Raw genomic sequence first — 21,679 nt, 5'->3', positions numbered from 1 at the left:
GAGTTGGTCGACGCATAACATCTCTTGTTTCTGTCCACACCACGGTCGAGGGGTTGATAAGGAAGATTGTAGGGGGATCATAAAGCGAAACTTCTAGCTCTATCATCTGAGTTCGACAACATAATTTTATGTACAAAACCTTGCAGAGTGTCTTGTAATTTTTCACTGACTCGTAACTTAAAAGTAAATAGTAAATTTATAGTGTATCAAATAGTGCAAGCGTGTATAAAACATAATACAGGAGATAAATGAATTAATATATGAATATTCCACCAGGTGGTGTTGATAAATGTTCGGTATATTTAGCATCAGCATCAGTGAAGATACATTACAATGATATGGAACCACACTATATATTTTAATGTAATTTTCATTTAAATTTGAAAATATAACAAGACATAAGTACATATATTTCCCTCTACTTTGAAAACTGGAAGCAAGAGAATGTATCACTTGGTGCTCAAATCAAGCCACACTCTTGAAGACTGCTGCTTTGGGTCCACCTAAAAATGAAAACACTGTTAAGCCTTGTTTCCATGTTAATAAAACATTAAAATGCTGACCAAGGAAAAATTTTATAGTATGAAAAAATATACATAAAAACGTAATATTTCCACCCTCTAACAGGGTCTTCTTCAGACGAAGATTCACAAGAATTTATTGTGTATATTCATCTGAAGAAGACCCTGTTAAAGGGTGGAAATATTACGTTTTTATGTATATTTTTTCATACTATAAAATTTTTCTTTGGTCAGCATTTTAATGGTTTACTAAAAATGAAGTAAAATACACCATTAGTAATAAATTTCTTTAGAAAGCAAGCAAATTCAACTAATTTTAGCATAATATTTAACAATAGAAAATGTGTGTTGAAAGTAGATTGTTCAGCATTCTAGATGTAATGATCTCATGTGTGATAGATTTATTGAAAGAGATTTACTTATATCTAAATACAGGATGCGTCAGAAATAGTAAACTGGTTTTAATGATCCATAGTTTTGTTTGTTGCAGAGTGATTGTTGCAGAGAAGGGGCAGGCATATAGGTGGTAGCTTGGAAAGTAGGTGGCAAGTGTATGTCTCGTTAGTGACGTGTGCAGTTAGCCATGGAGCGCTGAACAGTGGCGGAGCGTACTTGTGCTGTGGAGTGCTTTATTAGAAGTGTGTCTATCACCACCGACACACAGAGAACATTTCGACGACAACTGAATCGACGTGATGCACCTTTTCCTGGTGATATACGTTGTTGGGTAAGACAATGGTGTGAAGACGATAGTGTGAAAAATAAATCACCACCCTGGCGACCACGGTCAGTCGAACAGAACAAAACGTGGCACGCGTCCGTGTCTCTGCAGTGCGGAGTCCATATAAATCAGCACGTTAACATGCTTTAGCGTTTCAGATATCGGACCGAAGCATTCGACGAATCTGGCACATACATCTTAACTTTCACGCGTGCAAGATGCAAGTTGTGCCACGTCTGTCAGATCGCCATAAGGTTGTCCGTGTGGAATGCTGTCAGCGGAAGCTGGCATTAATAAGGCAACATCCGACATTGCTATACACGTTGATGATGAGTGATTAAGAGTACTTTCATCTAAAAGGGACAGGGTAACAGTTTCATACATCGGAGACACATTTCTTCATTTTTACAGAAGAAACTATTTACGGAAATGAGTTTCTCTAAGGTTTCCAACGTTCGTCGAGGTATTTTCTTTCATCGTGGAATCTATTTGACCGGGAAATCGTGTATTTTTCAATAGAAATATCTCACCGACGCACAATTGCCATTGCTTTCCTACGTGAACCGGATGCTCCATACGTTGGATGACGAAACCCCCTGTCCGTGTTTCCAACCCCCTTTTTTAAACTATGCTTGCCTAACCTAACCAAACCTAACCTTATCGGAATAGTTCGTGGTGCTATCCGTCAGCTACCCGTGCATAATGTACAATTTGCACACGTGACGAACACGATAGTAGGTATTTTTCGGTGAAAAAGGTTGGAAACACTGATATTCGAAAACAAAAGAAACTATATCATTCGCAAAGTAATGATGTTTGTTTTCGTGTAAAAAGCATAATCGCACCTTAAACTATGTTCCGCAAGACACAATTGGTAAGTATGAACCATGCGAAACACAAAATATTCGATTTTAATGTGTCTCCGATCTATGAAACTGGTACCCAGGAACAGAACGATTCAGTTGTCGTCGAAATGTTATCCGTGTGTCGGTGATAGAGACACTTCCTATAAAGCACTCTACGGCACAAATACGCTCTGCCACTGATCAGCGATCCATGGTTAACTGCACACGTCACTAACGGAACATACACTTACCACCTACTTTCCAAGGTACCCCTACATGCCTGCCCCCTCTCTGCAACAAACAAAACCATGGATTATTAAAACCAGTTTATTATTTCTGCCGCACCCTATATATGCACAAACACTGATTCTGTACAGGAAGTAAGAATTTAACACCTTACGTTAAGGTGAGTTAGAGTTTGAAGTAAACGGAGACTTTATGTAACACTGTTCAACAAATTTTGATTGAAAGTTTGTAAATGCCTTCAATGTATGTTTCTTTATATCAATTAGAAGATGACTATTAAATGTGAACTTAAAACAAAATACTTAGCTGTAGTTTCAGAAATAGGGGTTCATAATAATAATATCAAAATATGAATTTACTACATAGAAATGTAGATCCATCATTATTTATAAATATTTAGCTATTATTAATCAAGAAATAAATAACAAGTTTCTTTATGTCATTTAATATTGACCAGATAATAACCAACAAAAGGAAGGGGGCCTCCCCGATAGAGCAGTGATAGCGTCATAGCCTTGTAATCAAGAGGTCCGGGGTTCGATACCCGGTGGAGGTACATAGTGGTTCGGATACCACTTTAAACTGTAGGTCCAGTCGCGATTAGCCTTACTGTACATAAAGTGGACTTGAGACACCAAATCAATCAACCAACACAAGGAATGCTGTACTTCCAGTACAAAACAGCACAATTAAGATTCGGAACTGATAAAAATCTGACTGGATGACATTTCTTAAGTTTTGCCAACCTAAAGTAGTAATATCCAATTTTGGTTCAAATGTGTAAAATAAAAATTAGAGCTAATTTTCAATTTTCATTTCCATATTCACTTTGAACAACACCAAACAGATAAGAATTGACTACTTTCATTGAATTTACATTTTTCACAATCATAAAGATAAATATTTAGTATGAGGACTAAAATTCTGATGGATTAGAAAAATATTTTTCAAATGTTTCTTTCTACTGTCGTTTTTCCTGTATTAGATTTGTGACAAGGTTTCCACCAACATTCCCATTCAATGCATTGTTTACAATATATTGCGTGAAAATATAATTATAGATTTGATCATCTGGAGTTATAAGTAATGTATCAGAAGAATGCACAGCTGATGGTCTTATCTGTTGATTCAATTTCAAGAAATTTCTACCAAACTTTACTGCAAGTAAAGTCTTATGCATAGTTTGGAAGAAGTAACCACTTGCCTTGTGAGCCTTATTCAGAAGTGCTGTTATTTCGTTCATGTTTACCAGCTTGTCTGTTTTGGCCATACGCCTCACGAGAACCAATCCTAGTTTGTCTACGTCCTCCTCCTTGACTCTGCCTGTCGCTCGTTTCATGGTAGCTTCCTCCTTGTCTGTTGTTCTTGTCTCGGTTCCCTCCTCCTTGTCTGTCGTTCTTATCTCGGTCCCCTCCTCTTTGTCTGCCGCCTGTTCCCAGTCCGCCTCCTCCTTGTCTGTCGCTCATATTATACTCCCCTTCTCTTTGTCTGCTGCCTGTTCCCAGTCCGCCTCCTCTTTGTTTGTCGTTCTTATCTCGGCCCCCTCCTCTTTGTCTGCCGCCTGTTTTTAATTCTCCTTCTCCTTGTCTGCCGTTCTTATCTCGGTCTCCTCCTCTTTGTCTGTCGTTCTTATCTCGGTCCCCTCCTCTTTGTCTGCCGCCTGTTCCCAGTCCGCCTCCTCCTTGCCTGTCGCTCTTATCTCGCTCCCCTTCTCTTTGTCTGCTGCCTGTTCCCAGTCCGCCTCCTCTTTGTCTGTCGTTCTTATCTCGGTCCCCTCCTCTTTGTCTACCGCCTGTTTCCAGTCCGATTCCTCCTTGCCTGTCGCTCTTATCTCGCTCCCCTTCTCTTTGTCTGCTGCCTGTTCCCAGTCCGCCTCCTCTTTGTCTGTCGTTATTACCTCGGTCCCCTCTTCTTTGTCTGTCGCTTGTTTCCACCCCACCTCCTCCTTGTCCTCCACTCTTTCTCTGCCCACCTCTTTCCTTAGGATCACACACAGTATTGGCGATCTGAAACAAGCATTTCAAAATTAAGATACTTATTCACATATGTTGTATCCAGGCTGAAATTTTTTTGACAATAAAAACCAGTTAGCAAGTGTGTTTTATTATAGATATTATTAAACGTTCAGGTATTTATTGCTAAACAGTTTGATAGTTGAATAATCACATTTTATGAGGAACACAACCTCCAACAAAAATGCTTTACTGAAATTACGAGGGGCGATCAGGTTGCTCCGACCCTAACATGGAAGGAATGACGTTATGATTGATTTTTTTATTTTGTTATTGTTTAGTGATCCTTTGCATGCTTTCATTCTGAATTGCAAGTCTGAGTAGCGTACAGTTTTCTTTTTACAGGACTATAACTGACTGAAGTTGTGTCAATGTGCCAGAATGGAGAAAACTGAGGTGAGAGCGGTTATCAAATATTTTGTGAAGAAGAAGTGGACGGTATCTAAAATTCATGAGGACTTGGTGGATACACTAGGGGGCACTGCTCTTTCATACAGTATGGTGAAGAGATGGTGTCGTGAGTTTAATTGTGGGAGAGAGTCGTGTGAGGATGAACATGAAGGTGGAGCACCAAAAACTGTCATGACAACCGAAAACATTAACGAAGTCCACGATTTCGTGCTGAAGGATCGTCAAGTCACTATCCGTCATGTTGCTGAGATGTGTGGCCTGTCGTATGGCACTGTGCAAAACATAATTATCCAGGAATTGCAAATGAAAAAAATGCTGCAAGATGGGTCCCTCGAAACCTCACCCCAGATCAGATGCGTACCCTAGTGCTCATCAGTCAAGAACTTCTTGAAAGTTTCGTGCTGATAGACGATTTCGTTGCCCGATTTGTAACTATGGTTGAAACATGGGTACATCAGTTCAACCCAGAAACAAAATTCGAAAGCATGGAGTGGAAACACCCACATTCTCCACCAACGAAGAAGTTCAAGGTACAAACGTCAGCTAAGAAGGTGATGGCCTCAATTTTCTGGGACTGCAAGGGTGTCCTTCTTGTGGACTATCTACAAAGAGGCCAAACCATCACTGGCACATACTACAGTGATCTAATCAAGAAATTACGTGATTCCATCAAGGAAAAGAGGCGTGGGATGTTGACTCGCGGTGTGCTCCTTCACCAGGACAATGCACCTGTCCACACCTCACGCATTGCGAGGGCCGCCATTGCAGATGCATTGTTCCAGTTGTTGCCCCACCCACCCTATTCCCCAGATTTGGCCCCCAGTGATTTCCATTTGTTCAAACATTTGAAGAATGACATTCGTGGGTAAAAATTTTCTGATGATTCTGAGGTGATAAGGCCGTGGACTCATGGTTGGAGGACCAGTTGGAAGAATTTTTTTGCAAGGTAGCCAGGCGTTGGAGCACCGATGGGAAAAGTGCATTGGAGTTGCAGGGGAGTATGTTGAAAAATAAAATAAAAATTGAAACCCTATTGCCGCTCTTTCAATGTTAGGGTCAGAGCAACCTGATCGCCCCTCGTATGTATGTCATAAAATGGCACTGGATGCACGGCATAACTAGCAAGATGTACATTCTTGTGAAACACATACGGTGGACTACTCTATGAAAAGCTTTTTTGTGATCAGTAACAAACATTTACATCTCATGAAATTAATTGTTGTTACTTACGATCTACTGATTACTGTATCCTATGATAATAGAAGGAAGTACCAACATCTGATTTACAACAGGATGGACTACTGCTCCTTGACAAGATCCTATCCTAATGATAACACCATTAAGCCTTGTTTCCATGATAACCAAAAACTCAAAATGCTGACCAAGGCAGTATTTACTTTATTATAAAACATAAACTAAACGTTACGTTTAAACCTTCTAGCAAGGTCTTCTTCAGACTCTGTACCAAATGCAAATGAAATAAGGTACAAAACAGGAATATCAGGAATATATATACACAAAAATCAGTCACCTCCAAACACAAGATTATTAGAAAGTTGTTTATCTGGAACATTCCTTTCCAGGTGTTCCAGCAGGTGGCCTTCTCCTGTCGATTGTTGTTTCACCTGATATGCGTTTTAGATAAACACTTCCGTTGGACTCCTTATCTCACGCTCTATTTCCTTATCCTTTCTTTCTTCATTCCTCTTCCTTCTTCTCTCCTCCTTCGCTCTTGTCCTTTCCACTCTCTCTAACATCTTTTTCCATTCTTTGTTTATCTCCAGTCCCCCATTCCAGTTCATTGTGTCTTCCTTCCCTATCTTCTCTACTTCCTTGGCCTCCTTCCATTTTTCTCACTAGTACTCTCTTCACCCTTCCTATCTGCTTAGCCTTATAACACTCTATGTTATGTCCTGTTCTTCTCGTGTGCTGAACTATCCGATTTCTTTCTCTCTTAAGTCGTACATCATCCTATGTTCTTTCAACCTGTCTTTCAGTCCCTTTTCGTTTCTCCTATGTACACACTCTGACATTCTTTACACTTCACTTCGTAGATAATCCCTTCCTCTTCCTCTTCTCTGTTTTCCTTTTTCTTGTTTTGTGTCTGGAAGGGAGTAATTTTTGTGTATATACAGGGTGTCGCAAAACTCTTTCAACAACGCTTGGGAGCTGGTAGATATCATAAAAACAAGTAACTTTTCCCTATAAAGTTTACCTCGAAAGCGCTTAGTTTCTGTGCTATAAGCGCTTAAAGTCTATCCTGTACGTATGCAACCCAACACAGCAAACGCTTGCTCTGACATAACTAGCAGGGGCGCGTGGCAGGGTTGCCACTAGCGTTCCTCGTTAAGAGAGACGACTTAAAAACAACAACTTGGGAGTCTTGCCTGAGCAAAATCGAAAACATTAATGATACATTCACAGTATTTATGAACTGACCAAAACAAATAATGGGCAGACTGAAATTCAAGATTACTCATTCTAAAATATCTCCATAATTGATTGATTGATTTGGTTTATTTTAATTCCCTTTTCTGCCACCTTTGGCTAATCGCGAAGATGAGGATGATATGAAATAACAAATGACACCAATGTCTACACCAGGATTTAAACCCGAGACACCTGGCGCCGTAGCGAGCTGTGCTAACCACATCAACCACGGAATGTTTCGTACATCATGCAATATCAACAATTGCAAGGGACACGTGATATAGGGGAAATCCACGAACGAACAAATGTAAGCATGATGTGTTTGCTGCCTCGTTTCGAACATGCAGACTGAAATGTAGAAATTTTCAGCGAAAAATGCAGGCTCGACCAGGACTCGAACCCGGGTTATTACAATTTATTTGAAAATTATTCCTATCTGTAATAGCGTTATTGCTAATCGTGTTTGTCTCATAAGGAAATAATTGCGAGGATCTTTTAATTTAATGATTGATTCATTCATTGCTTGATTGATTTGCTTTATTTTACTTAGCTGTTTGTGCCACTTTTGGCTAATATACGAAGATGGTGATGAGTGATGATATGATTAAATTGATGAATATACGCTCACAAACATACATGCCCAAGCCGGGATTCGAACCCAATACCCCTAGCTTATTTCAGAAAACAGTGGCAACGTATAAATTTTACCGACAACTGATATGCATGTAAGAAAAATTATGTTTTTCAAAAATTGGTATCAAGAAAATTCCAAGGATTATTTGGAATACTAGGAACATGCGAATTAAAAACTTTCTCTCCCCCCCTCTCTCTATCTCTCTCTCTCTCTTTCTCTCTCTCTCTCTCTATCTCTCTCTTTCTCTCCACTCAAACTGGTTAGTCTTGAATGCTGTATTAAAGAAGTTGTAGGAAGAAATTAATATTTCATTGAAAGGAATTACATTGAGTTCGGTGCATACTTACTGCCTGTACTAGTTTGTTCTGCACTTCACAATATCGTTTGATATTGATACATCAAGAGAAATCCTCGTAATTTACACTCTTTTCATGTGTGCGAATTAGTTTTCTCATTTTGTGTCTTTGTTTAGCATTCTTATCATGGAACGTGAAAAAAAAAATCAAAAGGAAACCATTGAGTACACGTCATAAATTGTACATATTTATCATTCATTGTAGCAACTTGATATCAACATTGAAATGTAAGAGTAATATTTTCGGAAGGCACCAAAATGTCAACATTTAGTTCACCCTGGAAACAACGTTTTGTAGCAAGCGAGCGAGATTCTGACATCTAGATGAATTTCCGGAATAATTCGTGTGAATTTATATTATTCTCATTGTACATAATTTTCCTACACTTTCGGGCAAATAGTAAATACGAGGACATAAGATTCAGTGACATTTTTGTCCAGGTCGAAACTCGTGTCCGGAACATTCGATAGAGGGGGATCATGTGTTGATCACTAAACGTACTCAGTCACCGAAATGGTTCAAGAATATTCATCTGCCGGTGATTTTTGTTTCTTTTCAGCCTGCTTTTTATAACGAGCTCGATTTGCAATAGCGCTAGTTCACTTTATTTCTAATAAATAATTTGTAATTACATTACAGTCTGCGTGTTCGAAACGAGGCAGCAAACACATCATGCTTGCATTTGTTCGTTCGTGGATTTCCCCTATATCACGTGTCCCTTGCAATTGTTGATATTGCATGATGTACGAAACACTCCGTGGTGATGTGGTTAGCACAGCTCGCTACGGCGCCAGGTGTCTCGGGTTTAAATCCTGGTGTAGACATTGGTGTCATTTGTTATTTCATATCATCCTCATCTTCGCGATTAGCCAAAGGTGGCAGAAAAGGGAATTAAAATAAACCAAATCAATCAATCAATTATGGAGATATTTTAGAATGAGTAATCTTGAATTTCAGTCTGCCCATTATTTGTTTTGGTCAGTTTATAAATACTGTGAATCCTTCTTACAACATCGCAAGTATCATTAATGTTTTCGATTTTGCTCAGGCAAGACTCCCAAGTTGTTTTTTTTAAGTCGTCTCTCTTAACGAGGAACGCTAGTGGCAACCCTGCCACGCGCCCCTGCTAGTTATGTCAGAGCAAGCGTTTGCTGTGTTGGGTTGCATACGTACAGGATAGACTTTAAGCGCTTATAGCACAGAAACTAAGCGCTTTCGAGGTAAACTTTATAGGGAAAAGTTACTTGTTTTTATGATATCTACCAGCTCCCAAGCGTTGTTGAAAGAGTTTTGCGACACCCTGTATACAGGGTGTCATTTTAATGGCGCCCACGGACCACTGAAACGTATACAGGACATCAAAAGAAACAACTTTTCTCGGTGACATTTTTCTCGTTGGTGCATCATTTCGGTGCTACAGTCGTTCAAAAAAGACCGTTTTGCCGTCTGAATGCTGGCAACCACACACAACATTTGATTGCATTTGTGAAGTAATATCCCGTCGTGAAGCGATGCGTTCCAGGGTTGCCAGGAACACACATATTCTGTGAAAAATGACATAGCTTAAATCATCCACATTATGTACCGTAAAACAAAACGAGAAAACACGTTCTGTAACCTAACAGGAAGTAAACAAACTATACGAAACATGGTAGAAAGAAAATAGAATTCAAGTGCAAGTAGTCACATCGAATTTTGTCTCAGCTTACATGTCAAATATTTGCAAATCTAGTTACCAAGTTGGCATCTACAATTTAGTCTATCCACTTCGTCCTTCTGATACTAGTTGTCTGTGACACACTGAACAGATTACAAAATAGAAATGAAAGAACTCAAAATTCCAAAGGTAAGCAACACATAATATAATGTATATTCAGGGCATTATGAGGAAAGTGACAAAAATGGGATATGAGTAGTAGTAAAACAAACTCTCCGACGACTGTGTTTATCTATGCACCGGATACACATGTAATAGTTTGCAACTGTGAACAGGGCAGTATATTCGCTACTGATTCAACATTAGATTGTTACTGTGGTTGTACGTGTTTTAGCCGTAATGTAACAACGTGAACCTCGGATACTTCCGTTATCAGCACAAAAGTACCACAAGGCATCTGGACACAAACCTGTAGATATCAACCTTGCAACGAGATTTGCAAATATAATTGACATGTAGCTGGGCGCAAACAGCCAAATGTAAGCTCTAACTAACTCTCTAGCCTTCTTAAACCCGAAGGTTCATGGCTGCAGCAACACAGGCCTTCCATCTGTCCCTATCTTGAGCAAGATCTATATGCTCTTTTCCATCTCTACCGATTTCCCTTAGGTCCATCTCGACGTTGACCCTTCATCTTCGTCTTGGCCTTCCTACAGGTCTCTTACCATCAGGTTTCCCAACAAAGAATCCTGTAAACTCCTCTTTCCTCTCCCATTCGTGCCACATGGCCTGCCCACCTAAGTCTTCTTGATTTAATTATTCTAATAATGTCTGGACATGAATACAAATTATGTAGTTCTAAATTATGTAACCTTCTCCACTCACCTGTCTCCTCATCCCTTTTAGGTCCAAATATTTTCCTAAGGATCTTATTTTCAAATACTCTCAATTTATGTCCTTCTTTCAATGTAAGGGACCAAGTTTCACACCCATATAATACTACAGGCAAAATTACTGTTTTGTATATTTTAACTTTTAGTTTCTTAGATATTAAACGAGAAGACAAAAGTTTATGAAGAGAGAAGTAACATGCATTTCCTGAATTAAGCCTACTTTTTATTTCCTCTTTAATATAATTTTCATTTGTTAATATTACTCCTAAGTATTTGAATTTGGAAACTGCTTCAAACAAGTTGTTATCAATAATTAGATTTTGATTATTACCTAACACTTGGTTTCCGCCTGTAAGCATATATTTAGTTTTCTCTTTGTTAACTTCCAAACCTATATCTTTAGCAGTTTTGAAAAATATTTTAGCATTATTCTTAATTGTATTCACATCATCCCCCAGTAAGTCTACATCATCTGCATATGCTAACAACTGAGTCACACCATTTAATTTTAGTCCTTCTTTAGTTTCTTTTACCTTCCTAATAGCATATCCTAAGGCAAAATTAAAGAGCAATGGAGAATTGTAAATTTGTCAGACATATTAATACCCACACGAATTTTGCTTTCTGTTTAACTGGTGCATATTTTTATCATACTAACAAGCTTCTTAGGTATTCCAAACTCTACTAATATATTATATAATTTATCTCTTTTGACCGAATCATATGCTTTTTTGAAATCAATGAATAGCTGATGGACATTTTGATTATATTCCCACTTTTTTTTCAAGTGTCTGTCTGATGTGAAAAATTTGATCTGTAGTTGATCTGTTGCGTTTAAATCCACATTGATAATCACCTATAATTTCATTAGCATATGGGGTTAGTCTTGTTAAAAGAATGTTAGATAATATTTTATATGTTGTTGAGAGTAGAGAAATTCCACGGTAATTATTGCAGTTCATTTTATCACCTTTTTTAAACACAGGAACAATTATGGATTCTTTCCACTGTTGAGGGATTTCTTCTTTATTCCATATTAAACAAATTAATTTATGAATTTGACATATTAATGAATTTCCACCATATTTAATTAACTCAGCTGGTATTAAATCAATGCCAGGTGCTTTGTTATTCTTTAGCCTTTTAATAGCATCTTTAACTTCAGTCAAGTTAGGTTCTGGAATTAATGGTTCTGCTGTGTGTACTTCATTCACTTCTGATTTATCTCCTACATGGACATTTAAAAGGTCATTAAAGTAGTTCTTCCATCTATTTAGAATATCGCTTGTGTCAGCTAGAAAATCACCGTCTTTATCTTTTATCAAGTTTACTTTAGGCTGCCACCCCTTTCTAAACTCATTTATACCTTTATATAAATCTCTGATATTTTTATTTTTGCTGTTTGTTTCAATTTCGTTAATTTTGCTTTTCAAGTAATCTCTTTTTTTACTTCTAAACGTGCGGTTAACTTCTCGCTTTATTCTATTATAATTGTTTAGATTTGTATCATCAGAGTTATTTAACCACCTAAGTCTAGCCTGATTTCTTATTTCTATTAGATTATGACATTCATTATCAAACCATGGCTTACTTTTTCTCGGTTTATGGTATCCTATACTTTCTTTAGCTGCTGATTCTATTGCATTACGTATGTGCTCCCATTTCTTATTTACGTCTGTTTCATTTATATTTTCATCATCATTTAAATCCTGCAAAACATCAGATCTATTTGACAGTTTAATTTGGTAATCTTGCTTAATTCTTTCATCAGTAAACTTTCCTGTATCAAATTTTAGAACTTTTAGATTTTATTGCTTATGATTTATCACTGAGAGTCTTTCTCTTAATTTAGCAATTACTAAATAATGGTCACTGGCACAGTCAGCACCTCTATGTGTACGAACGTCAATTATACTAGTATGCCTTCTCTTATCAATGAGAATATGATCTATCTGATTATGAGTTTTACCATCTGGAGAAGACCAGGTATATTTATGGATATCTTTATGTTCAAAAGTGGTACTTTTTACAATTAAATTATTTGAGGTTGCAAAAGTAATCAATCTTATACCATTATCATTACTTAATTCATGAAGACTTTCTTTACTAATTGTGGGTTTAAATGTCTCTTCTTTGCCAATCTGTGCATTACAGTCACCTAACAGAATTTTCATATCATACTGAGAAAATTTATCAAAGACCTGTTCTAACTCTGTATAAAAATCATCTTTAGTATTATCATCTTTATCTTCCGTTGGTGCATGTATGTTTATTAAAATAATTTTACACCACCTACCCTGAAAATTTTTAGTTTTACAATTCCCTTCTCCTGGCCACCTAACTTCCTGGACAGCTACTACATCTAATTTATACTTAACTATCTCATTAACTGTACACTGAAATGCCCCAGGCCGGTAAAGGCTCAGAACATTCCAGGTGCCTAATTTAATATCCTTATTCCTAAGGTAGATCTTATTCTTAGTCCAGGGACCTCCCAAAGTAGTCCCCACCCGGAGATCCGAACGGGGGAGTATTTTACCTCCGGAATATTTTACCTTGGGAACATCCATGGCCTTATATTGCTGATTCTTGACATGGCTTTTTACAGTGCAGAGTTGTCAGCTCTACGCCTAACCCCCAATATGAATGGAGGAACTACTGCAGAAGACAAACTCAAACACATTAGACAGCACACCTACTACACAAGACACACACAAACACATCACAACTATAACACAATATAAACACAAACACACCACAACTACTACACAAGACAAACACAAACATACTAGACAGCACAACTACAACACAAGACACATACACACACACCACCGATACTACACAAGACAAATAGAAACATATTAGACAGCATAACTACTACACAAGATAAACACAACCACACTAGACAGCACAGCTACTACACAAGACAAACCCAAACACACTACACAGCACAACTACTGCACAATACACCCAAACACATAACAACCTCTACACAAGAAAAAACATAAACGCACAACTACTACTACATTTTAGTGCTAAGCACAGGGGAGCAATCAAATTTTAGGTTGCATCTCCATTCTAGCAGTCTATACGTATATAAGTGAAATAGAAATAATATAATAAATAACAAAATGTAGAAAGGGGTTTTCAGGATCGTTAGTGACAACACTAGTGAAGTACATTCAAAGGTGATTCAAGAAGAAAATATGAGCCAAAACTTAATATATGTAAAAATATGGTCAACAAAAGCTGAATTTTTCGAGTTTACATGCCATGATACGCAAAGATAATACAAAATATAACTGATTTCAGCTTCATGCATAGACAAATATGTCTTTACACATATGTCCGTTCCCTGGTTTTAGCGGGCGAAGTTATGAGAAGGGATCCGAGGAAGATGACTGCGTGAACATCGTTGAGCGTGCATGGTCATGTGTAAACACATAAACACGTGTCACGCCGTACGCGATTGGCTGAAATGGAGTGAAAAAAATCAATCGCGGAAGTGAAGCCTATCGATTGCTTGGTCAATTGATCCCTCGACGCGGCTTGTTATTTACCCGCGTGACACTTTCGTCAAACGTTGCGAAAGCGGTTTTGTAACGCGGGATTTCCACGGGCAAATAATTTCTTCAAGTAAAATGACATCAGTGGCGATTTTTTGCGATGGTCCCAAGTCCGCAAACTCAACGGCTGCTTTGAAGTTGGGCATGTGAGATGTTTGAATTGAATAAACATTAGACGAGAGAGGGGGGGGGGGGGAGACAGACAACGAGACCGTAGCGAAGTGGTCAGTACAGCGCGCTAGGACGCCAGGGGTCCCAGGTTCGAATCCAGGCCTGACTATGGCTGTTCTTCGTGAGTATCCCATCATCAAATCCCTCATCCTCATCTTCGCGATTAGCCAAAAAGTGGTAGAAAAGCGTAAAATAAACAAGCAATGAAAATACCAACACTCTTAGAGAGACAGAGTGATTCTAAAGTAGCCATACATAGCATACAAAGCAGTTTTGTGGTTACACAATATGTTCACTATAACCCCGTTGCTGCGAATGCACTTGTTAATGCGTTTGACCCAGCGGTGCAGTGTATTGACGGAGATCTTAGAACATGCTTCAAGAATGTGGCGTAGAAAAGAATAGTGTGCTCTGCATATTGGTTTATAATAGATAATTAGTATTTAATTATTATTTCTGGTGTATAAGGGATAATATTTTCAGAAGACACCCACCTCCCTTCCACGTACCCTGGACTACATTTTGTAGACTAACGAGGCCTTGACGCCTGAACCCATGCCGAGTATAATCCTGTCCCGAAGTTTGCGACTTGCAGTCTGAGGTGACAAACACTTGGAAAGCTGGCATTTTTTTCCGAGTTTGACTGCGATAACAAAAAAATGCTTTCGCGACAGCAGCCGTGATGGATAAAAATGTAAGCTGCAAGTCCAATAAAATTTATTGTTGTTGATATTTGACATGTAGGCTGAGACAAAATCCGATATTGACACTTCATTTTGAATAAGTTTTTCACCATTTATCATATCGTTGATTCAGTTCCCCCTTCCCCTGAGTTGACTTCTGATCTTCTGGCTGTAAGCTATGATATTCGTTGTACTGGACGCGTTTCACCCTTCGTTTTACAGCCAATAATCTGGTTGGTAGTTTTGTCATTTTTCACAAAATTTGTATGTTCCTTGCAACACTACCGTGCGCTGTTTCGCCGCAGGAAATGACGTCACAGATACGATCAAATGTGGTGTTGGGTTGCCAGCATCCAGGCGGCAAAACGGTCTTTTTTTGAACGGCTGTAGCGTCGAATCGACTCACCAACTTGAAAAATGTTACTGAGAAAAGTTGTTTGTTTTGATGTCCTCTATACGAATCTGTGGTCCTTGGGCGCCATAAAAATGACACCCTGTGTATATATATATATACCTATATCTTCCTGTTTTGTACCTTATTTCTTTTGTATTTGGTACATAGTCTGAAGAAGACCTTGCTAGAAGGTTTAAACGTAACATATAGTTTATGTTTCAAAATAAAATAAATTCTGCCTTGGTCAGCATTTTGAGTTTATGGCTATTCTAATATATTTCTGATCACTGGAAACATACATCTCAAATAATTTTTAACCAAATGAGGAAAAAAAAACAATACAAAATCTACTTCTGGAAATCGCCTTACTACGGGTGTCCCACGAACGGCGCAACTGGGAATTAAGGGTGGCGTTACTTTGTAACCGAAACCTGTACATACATAAGTCATACACCAAATGTTAGCCCTGTCCAAGTAGATATTTTTAAACATAAAAACAACAAACGGGGTGCAGTGTTGTTCATGCAGTGTTGCCAAATGTAAGTGAAAGTGTAAATTTATTTTTCCACAAAGCATGGAAAATTGCATGTCAAACATTCGTACGGAAATTTGGACGTCAATTTCCACCTTGGGTAGGTGGACTATTTCGCCATCTATAGTTCAGGGAAGAAAACCGATCGTTTTTGCGTCTAGCCAATTCTGAAATGCTTCGTAAAGGCGTACCGGTCCAAATGGATGTTTTAAAAAAAATTATGAGGTACAGTGGCAACACTGTTGATGTTTGAAGGCAACAAAAGGTGTGTTTAGTGATGGTCTATGACATGGAAATACTGGAAACAGGAAAAAAAGAAAATGAAAATTCTGGTAAAAAAAAGTGTTACTTACCTACTCCTGGCACTTTCTTTTTTTCCTGTTTCCAGTATTTCCATGACATAGACCATCACTAAACACACCTTTTGTTGCCTTCAAACATCAACAGTGTTGCCACTGTACCTCATAATTTTTTTTAAAACATCCATTTGGACCGGTACGCCTTTACGAAGCATTTCAGAATTGGCTAGACGCGAAAACGATCGGTTTTCTTCCCTGAACTATAGATGGCGAAATAGTCCACCTACCCAAGGTGGAAATTGACGTCCAAATTTCCGTACGAATGTTTGACATGCAATTTTCCATGCTTTGTGGAAAAATAAATTTACACTTTCACTTACATTTGGCAACACTGCATGAACAACACTGCACCCCGTTTGTTGTTTCTATGTTTAAAAATATCTACTTGGACAGGGCTAACATTTGGTGTATGACTTATGTATGTACAGGTTTCGGTTACAAAGTAACGCCACCCTTATTTCCCAGTTGTGCCGTTCGTGGGACACCCTATACACATTACATATTTTGCAAGGTTTATTTATAGAAAAGGTATATTCAATTGGTATTGATGGAGAAACATTGTTTCCCAACTTCCGTTGGAAGAGCTAACCACCCAATTGTCAACCTAACTTCCACGTAGTACATCCTGGACTGCATTTTGCATACTAACGAGGCTCTGGCGTCTAAGGCCTGTTTAATCATCTGTAGGGCTGTGTGCGTGTTGTCCTGTGTTTTGTCCTGAGTGCCCATTTACAGCCTCAGTTTTTAACAAAAGTAAGAATATTTTTGTCCTCACATATTACAGTTATGTTATTTTATTTATGGCAATTGGCTGGACCTCATCGTTTCTCAACCTATGACGCGTCACCCACTGCTAGCCTCTTGAAAATGTATTTAATGTGTCTAAAAAAAACCTATTACATTTAAATTACTAAGATATATTGCTTTAAAAATTTAAATTCAACCCGTGTTGCACGTAGTCTAAATTCTAAATACTCGCATTAGTTCGGCGAATATTTTTTTGTTGTTTAAAATTAGTCTTTCAAATTACATATTTACTTCTCTATAATGAGGTATGTGTAATTTGTTTAAGCAGGTGTAAAAGAGGGCTTCTTAAAATACTCGACGTTAGCAAAAATATGATTAATAAGCTGGGTGCACACCCCTACAAGTAATTCTGCCAGCGCCCATTCTTATGGGTCCCATGAAGTGTAATATCCTTCAAGGTGGGTCCCGGACTGAATCACTGCCGTATAATGTGACGGGTTCAAAATAACCTGATTGCTCACGCACCCAAAAATTTCAAATTGAATTAATCAAACAACTCATCTCTTAATTCAAGCATGTTAAAAAACTGATTTTATTTACTCCAGCTGATATAGATACAATCTAGTCAAATAAATTGCTCCATTGTATTTATGAGCGGGAAACCTCAGTTAGCGGGAAAGGAGGCAATCCCTCATATGGTCTCTGGGGATCACTCACTCCTGAGGTCAGGAGAAGAAGCGGTCAGATTCTCGGATGGGACACCACCAGGACCACACTTCTCTACAAGGGGCCATTCAGCCCAAAACAAGGGCACGGAAAACACCATGGGATGTCCTTTCAAATTAAATTCATTTCCTGAAATGTTGAAGACATCACGCCGTGCCTATATTTATCTTGCAGCTTCATTTTATTACCACATCAACAATAGTAGATTCTTCTAAATGATGGTATTGCATCAATTGCTACTTTCATTTTATGTATTAAAATTATTCCCATTTTATTTATTCCCATGACACATTGAGTTATAATGTATATAATAGAGAGATCACATTATTTGTTATAGTATCACTAAGAAGAAATTGCTGTGTTTAAACATCTTGAATGGCCTCGTACATACCTATAGCCGGTCCTGGATATGAGACACTATTTTCCTGAGTCTGGATGCTAAAACAAACTTACCATTATGACGACCATCGTGGCCAACAAAATCTCCTTACAGTAAGCCATTTCCAAGCTGGAAGGAGAATAAAATTTGGTAAATTAAGCATTAGTGGAACAAATTACATTTTAGGGAACTCATTAACATTATTTAGACCGACAGTGGTCCTGTTCGTAAGGTGTTTTGACCAGGTTAGACCAGTATATTATTTAACTTTAAAAGTACACTTCATACTCAAAAATGCAGTTTTGTGTTTGAAAAGAAAGAAAAACGAGTTGATGAAAATTCAAAAGAACTAAATAGGCTCATTTGGAAGTTGTAATGTATGCGTTGTACAATGATCTTCTAAATTATGTTATATTGAATACATTTCTACAGAATCCTTCGTAACCTACATGATACACTAAAAATTCAAAGACAAATTCTATAATGTCAATTACTGATGACTTAAATCAGGGATTTAGTGTTGTATTCACTCGGAAGTTATTAGTAAATTGTTAACGAACACAAAACCGTGTTTAAAAAAGAATGAATTTAGCATATCGCACAGTTCGGTATTCTAACAATTGTAAATCGTGGATTACCGTACTAGGTAAATTAAGACTTGATGAAGTGATTATAATTTTCTCTATCTTGTACAGTACGATTTTGCTGTAAGATAAATGTCCCATATATATACAAATTTGCATTTTTTGTAAGGACTATATGAGGAACAAATGTAGCAAATTTTAATAACATCTGAGTTGGTGCTTCAAGTGGCTGTATGAATTGACATGAAAAGTTATGAACTAATTTGTAGTTCATAATAAGACTTAAATTTCTTTACTCGAGCTATATAAACTAACTTTTAATGTTGGTGTGATGAAATAGAGAATTCCTAAGATTTCTAAGTTAAATAGCACCACGTAGAGTACTATTTTGTATAATGGCCAGGATAGTAGGCTAATATGAAAACAGTATTGGAAACCATCTCAAGCTTGAAAAGAAATTCTATACTTACCTGTGTTGATCACTCCTTTGGCTCCTAGAAAGGATAATGTAGCAACTGGGAACAGCCAGTTCATATACACTGGAAATCGAAAGCTGCCACGTGTGTCCGGACACATTACTTCACAATGCCATTTGAAGAAAAAAAGTAATTCGCTGATTGTAAAGGAAGTGTAGCCGAAAAAGAACATAATAGACTGAAGAGCGGAGCTGTTTTTGTCAAGAGTTTCAGCTTTGTTCGCACACTTACGTCCCGTTACTGTAAACCGTATCGGTACCAATTTGTTACACAGGAAATAGTAGCAAAATCTATGTTTGTGCGCTGAGGAAGCATGTCAAATTGCTTCCACTCATCGACCGGTTTACACATTGTCAATTCTACCATACGATCTAGCATTGGAAAACATCCTGTTCGGAACAGCAAATGAAGATGTAAATCGCCGACTTCTTGCATCTTGCTTTTAATAACCGACGTGTTTCAATCGTTCAATTGAAGTGCGTTTCGGTATAGAAATTCCTTAATGTCATTATTAACGTGAAAGGTGAAGAGCGTTTGACGTAATCACTTCATTTAGTACCTTAGCAGTCAATATAAGGCTTTAGTGCGCATTATTGTAACAGACAAGTAATTGTAGCCTGCTAATCTTCAAACATGGTAGCAATGACACCTGCAAAAGAATTTAGATTCTCAGATGAAGTGGTGCGAAATATGGAATTTAAAATTTACCCTCATAACTAGGACTAGGATTTCCATGACAGCATATTTCTTTTTTGGTAGGGGTGATGCGTTTCCTAAATATATATAAATTCATATTGTGAAGAAACTGATTGAATTAAGGTGCTTTATAAGGGCATATTTCGGCATATTTGGCCATTTCTGTGTGTTAGAGGATATTTTGATTGATTTTCGCTCATATTCAACATATTTTCGCTTTCTCAAGAAATATAGTCATTTTCGAAATGGATTCCTTCTTACTCCCATTTTCAATCGAGGATTTTTTTTTTGGACTGCAGCAAAATCTTTTTCATTTTTATTTGAAAATTTACAGAAAGTATTCTTTGCGCATTTCAACTCATCAGAACCCATAAAGTGAACTAAAAATAGTACGTATGTGAGAATATATCAGCATTTAAATATTGATGTTTGAAACAGTCCACTTATAAGGGCATATTTTTCAGATTATAGTGCATATTTTGTACAATTTTAGGTCATAAGAACATATTTTATTTGGCATATTTTGGTGATTTTTAGATCATAAAAATCCTAGCGCTACTCATAACTATACTACAATGATCTTCTCCTTAAAGAAAAACACATTAAACACAAAATACTTCATAGATAATAGTTGTGTTCAAAGAGTTGCAACATAGAAGGACCTGGGAATCATATTTGATGAAACTCTCCTTTTCTGAACACATCTCCGCAGTCATTAAGCTCTATCGTTTTACAAAAATAAACAACCTGTCTGCTCTCAGCGCTTTTTACAAATCTTTCGTTTCACCTATAGTTGAATACTGGCCTTCGATCTGGTCTATGGCATGCACCTCAAATTTAAGTAGAATATGATCTGTTCTAAATTTCTTCCGGCCCGTTGTTCATCACAGAATTCCATCCACTATACACTTGCAGAAGCTCACTCTTCTGAAAATGTTAAATATCTAACCACCTTTTTATCGGGTGTAATGATTGTTTATGTTGTTATTCTTAGTTGCTCTTTTGTACTGTTGCATTCAAATGCAAAATGGCTAACCTTCCATTTCAAAACTTTCTTGAGCCGCACCCCCCCTCCTTGACGGAGTAGTTAGCACATCGCGCTATTACATCAGGGGTCCCGGGTTCGAATCCCGAATCTTTGTGAGTGTCCATTCATAATTTCATCCCCCTCCCCTCTCCATACACATTTCCTGTCCCAGCACTTGCAACGTGCCACCACTCGTAACTCCAGGCTATGGAGATCCGAATTGCGACACGTGACAGTAAATAAAATTCCAAATACTTTATAATTAAAATGTCCAAAATCTTTAATCACGAATCGCGCGCGTCCATACTGATTCGCACAAGTTAAAATTATATTTTGTTGGGTCATGCACGGTCGTAGGCAGTGATAAGCAATTTATTTAACACGAGAGTCCGCGCACCGCCTTCACAGTTAATAGCAAGACCTCAACTGCCTACCTCAAGCGCGAGGCGCAGCATAACAGATTGTTCTATCTTACAATAATACAAACTCATAACATAAAATAACACAAGAAAAACTGATAATTTATATAACACATCAATGTTAATTAGCGATACTAAGCTACAGTTCAGGTTGGCAACAATTAAAAATGCCAACGTGGAAGTTTTTACATCGC

General features: G+C 37.7%; 1 protein-coding gene across 1 annotated transcript; it reads right to left on the bottom strand.

Annotated features, from left to right (window-relative positions):
- Window positions 1-277: 277 nt before the first annotated feature.
- Window positions 278-19,490, bottom strand: LOC146002339 (uncharacterized). Its single transcript, XM_083140068.1, has 4 exons — window positions 19,338-19,490; window positions 18,358-18,412; window positions 3,538-4,339; window positions 278-503 (listed from the first exon to the last, which is right to left on the bottom strand). The coding sequence occupies exons 2-3, from the start codon at window positions 18,403-18,405 to the stop codon at window positions 3,548-3,550; spliced, it is 840 nt and encodes a 279-aa protein (XP_082996194.1). The 5' UTR covers window positions 18,406-18,412; window positions 19,338-19,490; the 3' UTR covers window positions 278-503; window positions 3,538-3,547.
- Window positions 19,491-21,679: the final 2,189 nt, after the last annotated feature.

The sequence above is a fragment of the Lepisma saccharinum genome, chromosome 18 (genome assembly GCF_977018435.1).
Source record: "Lepisma saccharinum chromosome 18, izLepSacc3.1, whole genome shotgun sequence".
Taxonomy (NCBI): domain Eukaryota; kingdom Metazoa; phylum Arthropoda; class Insecta; order Zygentoma; family Lepismatidae; genus Lepisma; species Lepisma saccharinum.
The sequence above is the reverse complement of the archived record's forward strand: the minus strand, read 5'-3'. Positions and strand labels throughout refer to the sequence as shown.